Source organism: Lynx canadensis, chromosome B2, assembly GCF_007474595.2.
Source record: "Lynx canadensis isolate LIC74 chromosome B2, mLynCan4.pri.v2, whole genome shotgun sequence".
NCBI classification, from domain to species: domain Eukaryota; kingdom Metazoa; phylum Chordata; class Mammalia; order Carnivora; family Felidae; genus Lynx; species Lynx canadensis.
In genome coordinates this window covers 31,271,650-31,286,706 of record NC_044307.1, presented here as the reverse complement: position 1 = coordinate 31,286,706, position 15,057 = coordinate 31,271,650, and the positions used below count along the sequence as shown (strand labels likewise).

The window sequence follows — 15,057 nt, the reverse complement described above, 5'->3', positions numbered from 1 at the left end:
TATTGAATACTTACTGTGTGTTGGAGCCACTGCTAGGGGTATATGTACATGTTTGAGGGCCCAACATCCCTGGGTCTGAGTACTTTGCTTCCCACTGGAACCATGCCCCTCCCAGTCCCCATAAGTCTGTGGGAAGCTGGGACACAGAAGAGGGACAAAGCCTACATCAGGGTCCTCTTAGGAAGGGGACCTGGGGGAGTGGGCGGGGGGGGGGGGGGTTCTGAGGAGTAAAACCACTTCCTGTGTAGCTAGTTCCTGTGTTGACAGAAAGAGCTGAAGGGGAGGAGGGGAGTGGAAAGAACAGAGCCTAGGGTTGAGGGACTACTGAACCTCTGGAGATGTGAAGGCCAAGAGTCATTCTCTATGATAAACCCCCTCCACTACTGCAGCTGGAGACGCTTTTCCCAGTCTCTGTGCTCCCCTGGGGCGAGAGAGGTCGAGCAAGTAGTTTGGGTGGGAAAACAGAACTGGAGGAAGTTGACAGGGATGGGCGGGGCCCGTGGGGGGGCTGACCAGGAACCCAGCTTCCTGCTCAGTACCCAGGCATCCAGCCCCTGGCTCACCCCCACCCCTTCCAGCCCCCACTCCCCTCAGGAACCTAGGGTTCCAGCCCTCCTCCCAAATCCCAGCTACCCCACCCCCATCAATTTCTCCCCTCCAGGGGATGGAGGCCGAGAGACCCCAGGAAGAAGAGAATGGTGACCAGGTGAGCTGCGCACTGGGCTGGGGAGGCTGACACTGGGAGAGAGGGAGGTAAGAGGATGTGGGGCAGGGACGCAGTGAAAGGGGACTCGGGGGACTTGGAAGGGCTTGGGCAAACTGAGGCAGGAACAGAGACACAGAAAGAGGAAATGGGCTGTCAGCCTAGCCCCCTGCCCACCACACCCCCACTTGATTGGACCGGATGTCTCCCAGCATCAGGGCACCCATCAGGATGAGCATGGCTGGCCCCCTGTGAACACCACCACTCGGCCTTGGCGATCTGCTCCTCCGTCCCCTCCTCCTCCAGGGACCCACCACACAGGTACCCTCACTCGCCCAGGGAGCTCCCTCACCTTGGTGCCCACATCCTTCCTGATCCCATTACCAAGGCCCTCTCCCCACCTCCTCCTGATTCCTCATTGCACCCCCTCAGCTCTCACTCCAAGTCATCTAGCACCACCACCCCTCCTGTCTGCCAACTTCTCTGGGTCTCTGAGCCCTACCCCTCCTCTCCCCAGCCCTGGGGCCCCGCTCGGCCTCCCTGCTCTCCGTGCAGACTGAGCTCCTTCTGGATTTGGTGGCTGAGGCCCAGTCCCGCCGCCTAGAGGAGCAAAGAGCCACCTTCCACATCCCCCAGAACCCCCCAAGCATAGCCCCAGCCCCACTTCGGCCTCTTGAGGACAGAGAACAGCTCTACAGCACTATCCTCAGTCACCAGGTGAGACACCTCCCCAGAAGGCAAGACCCAGGCTTTCTGGTCTCTTGGCCTTTGTTCTCTTTTGGGCCCTACCCCTCCTCCCCACCATCTACCCCCTGGCCAGGCCCCGGTCCCTCCATCCCCATCACAGGTATCCTACATACCCCTCTCGCCAGCCTTGGCTCCTTGCAAGGCCTGCCCCTCTTAAAATCTCACCAACATTCCCTTCCCTCCACTCCTCTAGTGCCAGCGGATGGAAGCCCAGCGGTCAGAGCCTCCCCTACCCCCAGGGGGACAGGAGCTCCTGGAGTTGCTGCTGAGAGTTCAGGGTGGAGGTCGAATGGAGGAGCAAAGGTCCCGGCCCCCCACACATACCTGCTGAGACGTGAGCCCCTCCACCAGCCCCTCCACACTCCTGGGGCTCAAAGCTGGGCAGCATGCCCTCAACCCCTGCTTGGCAGGGGCACCAGAGACTGGAAGACCCAGGAGAAATCTCAATATCCATCATCCTCATCCACCTTCCCAAGGAACAGAGGAGGTGAAAGTCCTGGGAATAGGGTAGGATGGTCATTTAACTCCCTCCCCCAGTACATGGGAGCTTGAAGCAGTGAGAAGATCCCAGCCACTGAGGAACACCCCACCCCCTCCCCTGATCCCAAGGAGTGGCTGGAAGTCTTGGTCCTGAGCTGTGGGGATACCCCCAGTAGTCTAGCCACTAGGCAGGATCTGAGGGCTCAGCCCTCCATCTCCCAAGAGAAGGCAAATCTCCCAAAGTTAGGGCCTGAGAGACAGTTCCACCCTCCTTCCCAGTAAGAAGAAAGGGAGAGAGGGCATTACAAAAAGGTAAGACCATTCGCCCACCCCACCACCAGCACTCCCACCCCAGGACTGAGGGGCCTACAGGCTGTGGACACTTAGCACTGCCCACCCTCCCTCCCCACTGCTGCTCCGAGTCCGATGTTTTGGTTGTATGAATAAATGTAATTCTCCTCTGGACTGACAAAGACTGGTGTTTGGGGCTGCGAGGCGGGGGGGGGGGGGGGGGGGGGGGGGGGGCCGAGGAGGGGATAGGAAGGTGAGGCCAAGAGGCCGCCTCTTTCCCTACTTTGGCGAGAGGCCAGCTCCCCTCCCTGGCTGGTTAATTACTGGCTCATTAAGCAGCGGTTGGAGACCTCCCTAATTATACCCCCCCCAGCCCCCCCTCTCCTGGTTTTAATTAAGTAGAACAGGGAGGGGAGTCATTAGGAGAAGAAATATGAACTGAGCTGTCTGTGAACCCAGGGATTCTAGGGGCCGGAGTCCACAACACCTAGATTCCCTAATTCAGAACCCAAGTTGCGGCCCCTGAGCCCCAATACGCCTCCCCACCCCCACCCCGCCCTTCCGAGGCCACCGAAGTCCAGCCCCCTGGCCTAAGCATATCCCCCCCCCCAAACAAGGTCTAGTCTCCTCCCCTCGTCCCCTCTTCCCTCTCCCCTCCTCCACTCGATGCTAGTTCCTCTGTTTCTATGTGTCTTTCTCCGCCCCCAGCTCCTCCCTGTTCCTCCTCTCTTCTCCCCTCCTCTTCCTCTCCCGCTCCCCTCCCCCCCGCCTCCCTCCCTCGCTCCCCCCTTCTCCCTCCTCCCTCTCTCTCTCTCTCTCTCTCTCTCTCACACACACCCCCGCTTGGGCCTCCTCTCTCTCTCCGGCTCCATTTTCTCCGCCGCCGGGGGCCGGGGTCTCCTGTGGGGGGCCCAGCCGGTACCCCAGGTCTCCCTTCAGGGCCGGGGTGAACCTCCGGGAGAGCCGGGAGGGGGGAGACGGGCGGGGGTTGGGGCGGAGGGAGCAGCGGCCCCACCGAGTTTGTGGGGGGGGGAAGTAACCAGGCGGGGGGAGGGGCGGAGCAGGGAGGGGGCCTCAGGGCCCCCCCCCCAACTATGGACGAGCGGCTGCTGGGGCCGCCCCCTCCAGGTGGGGGCCGGGGGGGCCTGGGATTGGTGGGTGGGGAGCCTGGGGGCCCTGGCGAGCCTCCCGGTGGCGGAGACCCCGGTGGGGGTAGCGGGGGGGTCCCGGGAGGCCGAGGGAAGCAAGACATCGGGGACATTCTGCAGCAGATAATGACCATCACCGACCAGAGCCTGGACGAGGCCCAGGCCAAGTGAGTGCCCCCACCCCGGGACCCCACACAGACCCAGCAGAAACCCCATTCACAAGCTCTGAATCTTCTGGGAGTCGCCCCCACCCCCTACTCCAGGATCGGCTCCAGGATCCTAAAGCTCTCTTCTCTCCTTACTCCTGGGAGCTCCAAGATAAGCCCTCCTTCACGAACCTCCCTTCACCCCCAGGCCCTGAAACCTTCAAAGAGGGGAACCCAGGGTGGCCTCACCCCCCCCCAAACTCCCCACTGACCCCCATACTCCCTCGAACATGTTCCATCTCCAGAGCCCTGTTCTGGCTCTCAGACTAAGAAACTGCTATGCTGTCTTAACTCTCCTCCCAGCCCACCCCCATACTCTCCAGGCCTGGGGACCTCCACAGCCCTTCCCAAAGCTCCTACCGCTCCTCTCCACCATGGCCCAGCCTTCAAGGGTCCTCCCCCACCCTTGGCCCCTGTTCAGCGGGACACTAGGAACATCAGAGCCTCCTGCCTTGTTCAGTCCCAGGACCCTCCACACACATCTATATTCAACTCCTCCAACCCCTCTCTGGCACCTCAAACTCTGACTCTTCTTGCAGTCTGCATCTCTTTTCCTCTGCAGTCTACCTAGTCACCCTCATGTCAGCAGTCACCCCCAAACTCTCCTTCTCTACCCCTGTAGACCCATTTCCACAGCCCCCGTGCATGCCCACAGTGCCTTTATCTTGCTGCCTGCATCTTCCCTCCATCTTCCTTAAGCCAAGCAGCTTCCCCACATTTCCACACTCAGGGAGCTGATCTCTTCCCAAGAACCCCCCCAACTCCATTCTGCCCCCACCCCCACTTTGTACCTCCCTGCTGGTTCGGAGGCTCCCCTCTCACCCTCATGGTCTCCCTCACTCGATCCCTCCTCTGTTTCTATAGCTCCTCAACTCTTCTCTCCCCTTCCTCCCAAGGAAACACGCCCTCAACTGCCACCGCATGAAGCCTGCTCTCTTTAGTGTCCTGTGTGAAATCAAGGAGAAAACCGGTATGTGGGACCCCCTCTGATTTCTCCCTTCTGGGGACAGAATCCTGTTCTTTATAGGACTCAGGCTCAGAGTTTGATACCCTGGGGCCCTGAGAACAGTAGGGGTTAGAGAAGTTGCTAAGGGGAACTAGGGAGGGAACCAAAACCTGGAAACTTGGGTCTCCAGGAAGACACTAGGAGGGCTGAGAGCTGGCTGTGGGTTCCCTGGGTCCCTAAGTTCATTGGCCTGTATGCTAGGCCTTAGCATTCGAAGCTCCCAAGAGGAGGAGCCGGTGGACCCACAGCTGATGCGCCTGGACAACATGCTTCTGGCAGAGGGTGTGGCTGGGCCTGAGAAAGGAGGGGGCTCAGCGGCAGCAGCTGCGGCCGCAGCAGCCTCCGGGGGCGGCGTGTCCCCTGACAACTCCATCGAACACTCGGACTATCGCAGCAAACTTGCTCAGATCCGCCACATCTACCACTCGGAGCTGGAGAAATATGAGCAGGTGAGGAGACAAGGCTGGAGTGGGTGAAAGGAGAGGCTCCTGAGGGGAATCCCAGGGCCAAAGGGCCCCTCCTCACAACCCACTGGCTCCCACTATAGGCGTGTAACGAGTTCACAACCCACGTCATGAACCTGCTGAGGGAACAGAGCCGCACACGGCCTGTGGCACCCAAGGAGATGGAGCGCATGGTGAGCATCATCCATCGGAAGTTCAGCGCCATCCAGATGCAGCTCAAGCAGAGCACCTGTGAGGCTGTCATGATCCTGCGTTCCCGCTTCTTGGATGCCAGGTGGGGCTCAGAGGCCCAGGCCAGCCCCCAACCCTGGGCTCCTTCCCATTCTTCTCCAAGCCCCTGGGCCACCGTGCAACACAACATGGTACCCTATAGCAGTGGCATTCTCCAGAGTTAGGCAAGATGGAGGCCCTGCCCGAACAGCCGGCCTCCTCACCACCTTTCTCCCTCTTCTGTAGACGAAAACGCCGCAACTTCAGCAAACAGGCCACTGAGGTCCTCAATGAGTATTTCTACTCGCATCTGAGTAACCCATATCCTAGTGAGGAGGCTAAGGAGGAGCTTGCCAAGAAGTGCGGAATCACTGTCTCTCAGGTATTGGGGAGGCTTGGGGAGGAGTTTTCAGGTCAAAAGCTCTCTGATTCTACTGACTGAGGGACTTAACATAAAGTTCTCTACCTGACCCTGCTTTCTGCTCAACACCCCACAGGTCTCCAACTGGTTTGGCAACAAGCGGATTCGGTATAAGAAAAATATTGGAAAGTTCCAAGAGGAGGCAAACATCTATGCTGTCAAGACCGCCGTGTCAGTCACCCAGGGGGGCCACAGCCGCACCAGCTCCCCGACACCCCCTTCGTCTGCAGGTGGACCCCACTGCCATCCTGGCTGGCTGTCTTGCACGCTTCCTGCTTTTGTTCCCACTTCCTATCTAGGCAGGATCACAGCTGAGAGGGGGCCTTTGGGGGTGAGAAGGACCTAGCTGAGATGGGATGGAGATGTCAGGGAACAGAGGCCACTCCAGCGAAGTTACTTCTATCTTCCAGCAAGTGGCCAGGGACGGAGGGGGGAGGCTCAGAAACTGCCTGCTCCTTCTGAGTGTTGCAGTGTTGTCTTATGGATAATTTGCGTATAGCGGTGCACCCCCAGAACTAGTTCATAGGGCTTTTTGGAAACCAGAGCTGTGGTGAGAATCCTGTCTGCCGTCAAAGGCTGTGTTATACTCTTCTCTAATCCCTTCTCTACTCTCCCCCCACCAAGGCTCTGGCGGCTCTTTCAATCTCTCAGGATCCGGAGACATGTTTCTGGGGATGCCCGGGCTCAACGGAGATTCCTACTCTGCTTCCCAGGTCAGGTGGCCCATCTCCCCTTGAGTAGGGCTTTCCCAAACTCGGTTTCCCTCTCTTCAAGGTATAAGACTCGTCACTGTGTCATATCCTTCTTTGCTGCTTGCAGGTGGAATCACTCCGACACTCAATGGGGCCAGGGGGCTACGGGGATAACCTTGGGGGAGGCCAGATGTACAGCCCTCGGGAAATGAGGGTGAGTGGATACGTGAAGCTCTCTTTGTCCAACTCTCACCAGGACAAGAGGGCCTTTTCGCTGGCAGTGTTGTCCCCACACTAGACTTCCCAGAGCCCTGCCCCAACCGTCTCTCTCTTTTTTCAGGCAAACGGTGGCTGGCAGGAGGCTGTAACCCCATCCTCAGTGACGTCCCCAACAGAGGGACCAGGGAGCGTTCACTCTGACACTTCCAACTGATCTTGCCCCTCAGGGCCACAGGGGTGGGGGCTCACAAGGCGACTCTTGAAGAGGACACAGGCATCCAGAGGACAAACCCCAGACACAGGAGAAGCACAAGACAGAGAAGGGCAAATGGGGTCATCCCTTCCCCAACCAGACTCTCTCAGTGCTGGGGGTGCTGACTACGTGGCAGGGAGAATGGGCTCCCCTAAGGGGAGAGTGGGGTCTGTCTCCCTCTTTTTAACTTTTTTTTCAGCCTTTCTCTTCCTTTCTGTCACAAAACCCAGAATCCTATTGTTCAGATCCCTTTCCCTCTGCTGGCTTTCCATCCCCCTCCACCCCGTACTATATTCCATTTCTCTCTTTTCTCTGGGCTCCCCCACCCCACTTATCTGCTCTGGGATCTGTGGAGAAGCCAGCCCTGCCCAACCAGAGATGCCAAAACTGGGGACACACCTTCTGGACAGAGGACATGGGCCATGAACCCTGTGCCTCCCCACCCCCTGCCCCTCCAGATGGCTTTATTACCTCATACGCAGCTCATCTTAAACCAATAGAATCGCTCGGTGGACTAGAGTGTCTGACTCAGATATCTACCTCGGAGGGAGTTTCTGCTACTTTAGGGAATTGTTGACTGGGCTTTGGGGTTGAATTTTTGTTGTTGTTTTGTTTTGTTAAGGAAAGAAACAAAACCCTGGGATCCATCTGTATTTTGAAAAATTTTTGTTGCTGTTATTGGTTCTTAATTTTTAGTTTGGGGAAGTAGATGTTTTTATAAATATATTGACTTTTTTTTTTTTTTTAATTTCTTGCTTTCCCATGTTAGGGGTGATAGCCAAAGGGGTCATGATAAGAGAAAGGGGAACAAATAGAACTTGTAAAGAGGCCCAGCTGGCTCCAGTCCTGTCCACCAGAAAGTACATTTAGCAGGGCACCAAGCCTGCACCCCTAAAATCACTTAGTTGGATGTTCTTTGCTTATGCAGGCAGCTCTTTGCTGCATTTGCTGTGGAGATAGTCAGGGGCTTGCTCTGCTGACCTGTCCCCACCCCCCACTTCCCTCAATCCTTGGGCAGGGCTGGACTCAGTAACTTTGAGGAAATGCCACCTTTCCCTGTGAGTGACACGTCTTTAAATCTTTTTTTTTTTTTTTTAACTACTATTTGCAGATTGGAGGGGGAAGAATGGGGAGGGGCTTATTGCCAAATATGTTAATGTGGGTTGGGTGCTTGTGTTATGTTATCTCCCTCCATTTCCCCAGAAATGTGGCATCTTTTATTCTCAGTCCAAAATCAGGAGGGTGGGGAGAGAGAGGAGGGAGGTTGCAAAAAGCCAGGTATGTGGGAAAGTAAAGTCACCAATGTCCCATCCTTGGCCAGAACTCTTACCATCTGAACCCCTCAAACATCCTCAGGATTTTACGAGACTGTCCTAGTGGGGAACCTCTTCTGTCAAAGATCCAGGCAGGACTGAAGGGGAGCAGGTTAGATGGGTGATGGGTGGTGGGTGGGAGGCACGGGCTGGGGGCAGTTCTCTCCTCACTTGTAAACTTGTAGTTTCACAGGAAAAAAGAAAACACATACACACACACACACACACACACACACACACACACACACACACACACACAGTTTTAAATAAAGAATTTTCTTTTTTCCCTGGGTTTAGTTGAGAATTATTTTCAAAAACATGAAAAACCCCAGAAAAAAAAATCTTTTTCTCATAAAGCCCCAAACGTGTTTTTCCCAAGTTCCCCCAGCCTTGCCCTCACCACCCAGGCCCCAGGGTTCACCCTCACCCCCTCCTCAAGGGAAAAAGCCTGGCCTGAACCCTGTTGCCTAGCAACCTTGCCTAAGCCATATGGAGCTCCCATTGTCTTACCAGGCAAGCCCTCAGTGGTCTCCAGTTGTCTACCAGGCAAGCCCTCCGTGGACTGACGGGATGGGTTGGGGGTCCTGAGTGAGAAGAGACCCTAGGAGGTACACTCCCCACCCCCATGGATATGGCTGGGCCCAGAGATTGGCAGTGCCTAAGGGTGGGGTGATAACTTTCTCCCAGTATCTGAAGTACTCTTGTCCAAGAAGCATGAATTCCTAGCATTCCCTGTGACGGGACAGGACGGGAAGATGGGGGTAGGGGAGAAGGTGCAAGCCCCACCTAGGGCGGTGGCCACAGCAGTGAGGGGCAGACAGAGCAAGGAGCCTGGGAAGGAAGCAGGATGGCAGCAGGGGCAGCAGCTGGAGCCTGGGTGCTGGTCTTCAGTCTGTGGGGTGAGCCACTCCCCTCACACCAATCCTCCCTGCAGAAAGCACTCTGTCCTCCCCAAATCTGCCCAGAACTTTCCTGGAACCTGGGCACTGCTCTTCAAGCTCCCTCACCCACCTTGTCCTAGTTTTATTAGCCCCCATTTCCCTCCTACCCTTCCACCATTGTACTGTCTCCCAGGGGCAGTAGTAGGCGACCGAAACGTCACAGCCCGGATTGGGAAGCCACTGGTGCTGAACTGTAGGGGGGCCCCCAAGAAACCACCCCAGCAGTTGGAATGGAAACTGGTAAGCAGGGCTCCTGTCACAGCTTCCCCACTTCCAGAGAGACCAGTGATGATGTGTATCCCCACCTCCCTGCCTCAGGAGTCCTTTCCCAAAGGACCTGCCTTGCTCAGGCCCCTCTCCTCTGTCCCCAGAACACAGGCCGAACAGAAGCTTGGAAGGTCCTGTCTCCCCAGGGAGGCCCCTGGGATAGTGTAGCTCGAGTGCTCCCCAATGGCTCCCTCCTCCTGCCGGCAGTAGGGATCCAGGATGAGGGGACTTTCCGGTGCCGGGCAAAAAGCAGGAATGGAAAGGAGACGAGGTCAACCTACCAAGTCCGAGTCTACCGTAAGAGTTCAGGGCCTTCTCCATGGCCCACCTTTCATCTAAGGAAAAGTCTTCAACCCCAGCCCTTGACTCCTTGGCCCTGGTGTGTGAGAACCTGTGACTTCAGATGCCCCAGTTCCCGCACCTGGGGTATGAGAGTCTTCAGAGCTGCAGCCTCTGATTGAAATTTTCCCTCCTTCAGAGATTCCTGGGAAGCCAGAAATCGTGGATCCTGCCTCTGAACTCATGGCTGGTGTCCCCAATAAGGTAGTGGAAGAAAAGGGGAGAAGTAGAAAGCAGTCCTGAGAAGAGGAAGGGGGTGTAAGCCGTGTCCGTGTAGGTGTATGCATTTGTGTGCGCATGTGTGTGTAGTCTTTTATTTTCAAAGATGATGGTTACTCTCTCCCCAGGTGGGGACATGTTTGTCCAAGGGGGGCTACCCTGCCGGAACTCTTAACTGGCACTTGGATGGGAAACCCCTCATACCTGATGGCAAAGGTAAGTCCCAAAGTTCCCCCTCCTGCTGCCTTCTTTCTGACCCCTCCCATATCCACCCTGGGAGGTCTTGCCTTGTCCTCCCTTCTCCTCCCCGCCATAGGAGTGTCCGTGCAGGAAGAGACCAGGAGACACCCTGAAACAGGGCTTTTCACACTCCAGTCAGAACTGATGGTGACCCCAGCCCGGGGAGGAGCTCCCCATCCCACTTTCTCCTGTAGCTTCAGTCCTGGCCTTCCCCGGCGCCGAGCCCTACACACGGCCCCCATCCAGCTCAGCGTCTGGGGTGAGTGGAGGTGGGAAGGGCCTGAAAGTTTGGCCCTCAAGGAGGGAAGAGTGAAGCCCATGGCCACAGGGACCACACATAGGTATAACTCTCAACCTCATGCCCCCACCCCCAGAGCCTGTGCCTCTGGAGGTCCAATTGGTGGTAGAGCCAGAAGGTGGAACAGTAGCTCCTGGTGGTACCGTGACCCTGACCTGTGAAACCCCTGCCCAGTCCTCCCTTCAAATCCACTGGATCAAGGACGTGAGTGACCTGGAGAGGGGGCTGGGAAGTAGACAGACACATCACTGGCAACTAGGAGGACAGGAGGCTCATAGAGAGGCAGGCAAGGACCTGGGGAAGACGACAGAATATCGGAAGATATGGAGACAAAGATAGGAGTATGGGACGTGTGGAAACGTATTACACGTTGTAATAGTCTCCTATCCCCCTTCTCCCCACAGGGCGTGCCCCTGCCCCTTACCCCCAACCCTGTGTTGCTCCTCTCTGAGGTAAGACCTCAGGACCAGGGAACCTACAGCTGTGTAGCCACCCATCCCAGCCATGGGCCCCAGGAAAGCCGTGCTGTCAGTGTCCACATCATCGGTGAGGAGACCTCTCTCCAAATCCCAGGAACCCTGGGGCTGGGCTAAAGGATGGTGCAGACTCGAATTCCCTACTCCATCCTGGCACTGTCCCCTCCATGTACCCATACCCAGGCCTCCTCTGCCCCACTCAAGCCATACCAAGACAGCCTGTCCCCTCTCTCCTCTGAACTGAAGAAAGGGAAAGACTCCACTGGGGCTCCCACTAAATAGCCTACTTTCTCTCACATTGAGACCTTCCCTTCTAACTTGCTCTGACTTTGTCTTTCAGAAACAGAGGAGGGGCCAACTGCAGGTGAGGCTTTCCCAAAGGCCAAAGTGACTGGGGGATGGTCGGGGGGATGGTTGACAAGAAAGGAATGGTGAGTGGGAGGGGCCAGGCCCTCACTTCTCTGCATCTCTCTACAGGTTCTTTGGAAGGGCAGGGGCTGAGAACTGTAGCCCTAGCCCTGGGGATCCTGGGAGGCCTGGGGATAGCTGCCCTGCTCATTGGGGCCATCATATGGCAAAGACAGCGACGCCAAGGAGAGGAGAGGTAAGTGGAGAAAGCCACAGACCTCAGACTTGAGACTTCCAGGCAGCAAGAAGGGAGGTAAGGGGGAGCAATGATGGAGTGCTGGGAACCATGTGCAGTATTCTCCCCCATCTTCCTCCTCAGGAAGGCCCCAGAACACCAGGAGGAGGAGGAGGAGGAGCGCGAAGAGCTGAATCAGTCAGAGGAGCCTGAGGCAGCTGAGGGCAGTGCAGCAGGGCCTTGAGGGATGCACAGCCAGACTCCATCCATCACCTCCATTTTCTTTCCCCCCACCCCTGCTCTGTTCTGGCCCCACGCTAGTTCTTTCCTGTGTAACTGTACCCACCTCACCAAACGTGCTTCCACAACCAGAGCCTCCCAACAGTGAGAAGTAAACACCTTGCCCTATTTGCTCATGTGTGTGTGTGTGTGTGTGTGTATGTGTATGTGTAAGATGCCCTCACCCCTGAACCCTTGAAAGCCTTGAAGGAGAGAGGCTCACCCTCATGCTTCCCCACACCACGCAGATATTTACTCAAGTTAGAGAGAAGCTGCTCCTGTTCTGGAAGGAAGGAGGTAAGGACAAAGGTGGGCAGAGCTTCCATCAATACATCTCACCTTGTTTATTCAATTTATAATAAAGGAGGTAGTGAGGGGAAGGAAGCACTTAAGTCAGAACCCATAATAGACACTGGGGAGAGAAAAATTAAGTTAAATCAACAAGGGGAAAGTAGGGGAGAATCAGAGGGAGACTTGCCCATCTTTCAACACCAAATCAAGAAATTTCGTGGGAAGCAAAGGATCAATAGAGAGAAGAAACAGACATTCTCTTCTGTCTGTCCTCCCGTCCCAGAGCTGGGAGTTATGATGCTACTCAGTGAGTTCAGAGCAGAAGGTTCTTCCATATTCTGTCACTCCTCCTCCCCGCACCCTCCTAGAAAGTGGCCAGGGTTGGCCTCAGCCAGTACAAATGGAGTGGTTGGGGAGGAGGGGCCAGGAGTCAGGAAGGGTCAGCAAGGACCCCCAATACTGATTCTCCTCTGGCCGGAGGTGGGTAGGAAGGAGACAAAACTCAAATACTGAGCAGCCAGAAAAAGAAGAAGATGGCGAGAAACAGGAACAGGGAGTCCTGCCAGCTGGAGGCCGAGTGACCCTGTCCCAGATCCACACCTGTAGGAGAGAGGAAAGCTATGGAAGAAGCATCCACTCCTACGTTGGGAAGGGCACTGAGGGGGTTCAGAGGGCTCCCTGCTAGGAGCTGAGGGAAGGCTCTTACCTGTACCCCGACGCAATGGGTCATGGGTGTTGAAGACGGTGGTGAAAAAGCCAAAGGGAAAAGCACCAACACCAAATGAGAAGTGAAAGCCCCCGGTATCACCAAATGACTGGAATCCCTAGGAAGGTGGAGAAAGTCAGAGTGGAACAGGGCAGGTCTTTGCAAGGAAAGAACACAATCAGACAAGACTCACCCCTCTGCTCTCCGGAGCTGGTCGCTGGCCCTGGGGGCGGGGTGGAGTTTTCAATCTGAGGAATAGGAGAGGGACTAGCAAGAAGAAGTGTTCTCTCCCCTTCTACACCCCACTGCCAGGGCAGAAGCCTTCCATCTTCCCTCAGCACCAGGCCCTCTCTCTCACCTGGGGTCCTGGGGCTTCTGGCTCCCTCGACCATAAAGAGGGACAACCTTTTCTCTGCTGATCCCAGCTTTACACACTGGGCATTCTTGCCGCTCTGGCCGTGTCTCCAGCCACTGGGGGAGAAAATGAAGTGGTTTCCAGTACACAGCAGGGTCTTTGAACTCCTCAGACCTCCCCATTTCCCTCTTCATCTCCTCTGAGTACGCACCTGATGAAGACAGGGCCAACTGGATGGGGGGGAAAAAAAGAAGGTCAAACCAGCTACAGAAAAAGAGACAAGGATCCAACCTCATAGAGTCCCATCTCACCCCCTCTCCCAGGTACTACCTGCTTCTTTTCCCATTTTCTGCAACCTCTACCATGCCAATCTGGCCTTCCTTCTTCTCTGATCTTACAACATCTAAAGCTATATCCATCCTCAACATGCTCAACCTTTTCCTCTCCCCAAACACACAAAGGCACACACACACACACACACACACACACACACACACACACACCCATCTCCTCCCTTCTCTGCCTTTCGACTTAGTTTCCAGTTCTTTTCAACCACAGCTTTCCAGATCTCCTCTTTCAGTCCCAGCCCTGTCCTTGGCCTTATCACTCCCAAACCAGACGCCCTTTTACTAGCACCTTCTCCCACTACTCCTTTTCCTCTCTTCTAGGCTCAATAAAGTCCCTATTTCCACAAACATTTAACTTCTCAGGGTTGCTCCTTCAGTGCCCTTGTCCTCAGGTTGTCATACCACTGCTTACCAATATCTCATCTGAATGGGATTCCACATCCCTAGGTCTCAACCTACTCAAGCAACGTGTGCCACCCCTAACCTTTGAGTCTAACCTGTACAGCTAAGACCCCTCACTTTCCGGGGTAAGGTAGCTCGGGTCTCGCCTGTACAGATGTGCTGTCCCCGCCCTACCCCCGGTCCGGCCCCACTTCTTCTTAACACACCATACCTCTCAGCTCCTAGTTCCAATGACTCTCCGTTCTATGGGTCTCCTCTGTACAGACGTGACTCTCTTGCCCACACATACTCAAAGAGACACTGAGTCCCCTTCTCGGGCCTCACCTATGGGGACGTGACCTCTATTATCTGTATGATTGTATGCCACCCCGCCCCCAGCCTCCCTAGTATGGAGGTGAGCCCCACTTTTCTCCCACTCCCGGATTCTCACCAGTACAGGTGGCCACACACACTGACCACAGCTTCGCGAGCAGTCTCCAGACATATATTACATTCGAAGGTCGCGCCCGCCCCGCCCCGCTCGCGGTTTGGCCCTTCGGGGCCCCCGTCCTCCTCCTCCGCTGCCGCCATGGACTGTTCTGTTTCGCCTTTACGTACCCCTTAATCCCCTCAAAAACACACACACACACACACACACACACACACACACACACACACACACGCCCCAACAAGAAACCGCCTCCGGCCCACGATCTTTGGGCGGGCTTCAAAGTTTTCTAGGCACTATTGGCCTGAGTGCCCGCCAATCACACAGTTCAAAAGAAAGGATTGGTCCAAAGGTAGGGGTGAGGTTTGCGCAGTCCCGCCCTTGCACAATGATTATTGGCTGATACAGTCTCAGTCAGTATGCAATGCGACGGGATTGGTAACAACTCGATACGTCCGGTCGCCCGACCCGGGGGAGCGTTATTCGTCTGAGTAACTGCCAATCATAAGCAAAGGCCATAAGCAATTGGTTCGGGACTACACAGGCCTCGCCTACTACAAGTCCCCTTTCTTTCCTTCACTTCCCCTTTCAGAGAATGTCCGGATTCCTATTGGACTTTGGAGCTTAGGGCTCCAAAGCCCTTGATTGGCTGGAACTCGATGGAAAATGGTGGTTAAGGAAAGTGCGCATGAGCTGCAGGCGGCGGGAAGAGGTGGGCCAATCCTGTGAAGGTT

The 15,057-nt window shown here is 55.8% G+C and overlaps 4 protein-coding genes across 10 annotated transcripts; 3 read left to right on the top strand and 1 right to left on the bottom strand.

Annotated features, from left to right (window-relative positions):
• The first annotated feature begins 618 nt into the window (after positions 1-618).
• Positions 619-2,395, top strand: GPSM3 (G protein signaling modulator 3). Of its 2 annotated transcripts, none has more exons than XM_030315174.1 (4): positions 619-706; positions 916-1,024; positions 1,221-1,420; positions 1,644-2,395. In XM_030315174.1, the coding sequence occupies exons 1-4, from the start codon at positions 665-667 to the stop codon at positions 1,779-1,781; spliced, it is 489 nt and encodes a 162-aa protein (XP_030171034.1). In that variant the 5' UTR covers positions 619-664; the 3' UTR covers positions 1,782-2,395. The 2 variants fall into 2 exon arrangements, with proteins under 2 accessions (XP_030171034.1, XP_030171033.1); XM_030315173.1 differs by having other exon boundaries at positions 620-706; positions 864-1,024.
• On the top strand, positions 943-7,705 carry PBX2 (PBX homeobox 2). Of its 2 annotated transcripts, none has more exons than XM_030315171.1 (9): positions 943-1,024; positions 4,472-4,545; positions 4,783-5,030; positions 5,129-5,319; positions 5,502-5,637; positions 5,753-5,906; positions 6,301-6,389; positions 6,496-6,582; positions 6,709-7,675. In XM_030315171.1, exons 2-9 carry the CDS (start codon positions 4,497-4,499, stop codon positions 6,799-6,801), a joined length of 1,047 nt encoding a protein of 348 aa, XP_030171031.1. In that variant the 5' UTR covers positions 943-1,024; positions 4,472-4,496; the 3' UTR covers positions 6,802-7,675. The 2 variants fall into 2 exon arrangements, with proteins under 2 accessions (XP_030171031.1, XP_030171029.1); XM_030315169.1 differs by lacking the exon at positions 943-1,024 and adding an exon at positions 3,301-3,536 and having other exon boundaries at positions 6,709-7,705.
• A 737-nt stretch (positions 7,706-8,442) lies between these two features.
• Positions 8,443-11,928, top strand: AGER (advanced glycosylation end-product specific receptor). Of its 5 annotated transcripts, XM_030315167.1 has the most exons (11): positions 8,907-9,052; positions 9,228-9,334; positions 9,466-9,658; positions 9,840-9,904; positions 10,048-10,135; positions 10,236-10,418; positions 10,534-10,661; positions 10,862-11,003; positions 11,274-11,297; positions 11,411-11,537; positions 11,661-11,928. In XM_030315167.1, exons 1-11 carry the CDS (start codon positions 9,001-9,003, stop codon positions 11,758-11,760), a joined length of 1,209 nt encoding a protein of 402 aa, XP_030171027.1. In that variant the 5' UTR covers positions 8,907-9,000; the 3' UTR covers positions 11,761-11,928. The 5 variants fall into 5 exon arrangements, with proteins under 5 accessions (XP_030171028.1, XP_030171024.1, XP_030171025.1 ...); XM_030315168.1 differs by lacking the exon at positions 8,907-9,052 and adding an exon at positions 8,443-8,761 and having other exon boundaries at positions 9,228-9,658; XM_030315164.1 differs by having other exon boundaries at positions 8,443-9,334.
• Positions 11,929-12,115: 187 nt separating this feature from the next.
• On the bottom strand, positions 12,116-14,584 carry RNF5 (ring finger protein 5). The gene is made up of 6 exons (XM_030315172.1): positions 14,327-14,584; positions 13,359-13,377; positions 13,151-13,263; positions 12,986-13,040; positions 12,793-12,910; positions 12,116-12,686 (listed from the first exon to the last, which is right to left on the bottom strand). Exons 1-6 carry the CDS (start codon positions 14,464-14,466, stop codon positions 12,589-12,591), a joined length of 543 nt encoding a protein of 180 aa, XP_030171032.1. The 5' UTR covers positions 14,467-14,584; the 3' UTR covers positions 12,116-12,588.
• Positions 14,585-15,057: the final 473 nt, after the last annotated feature.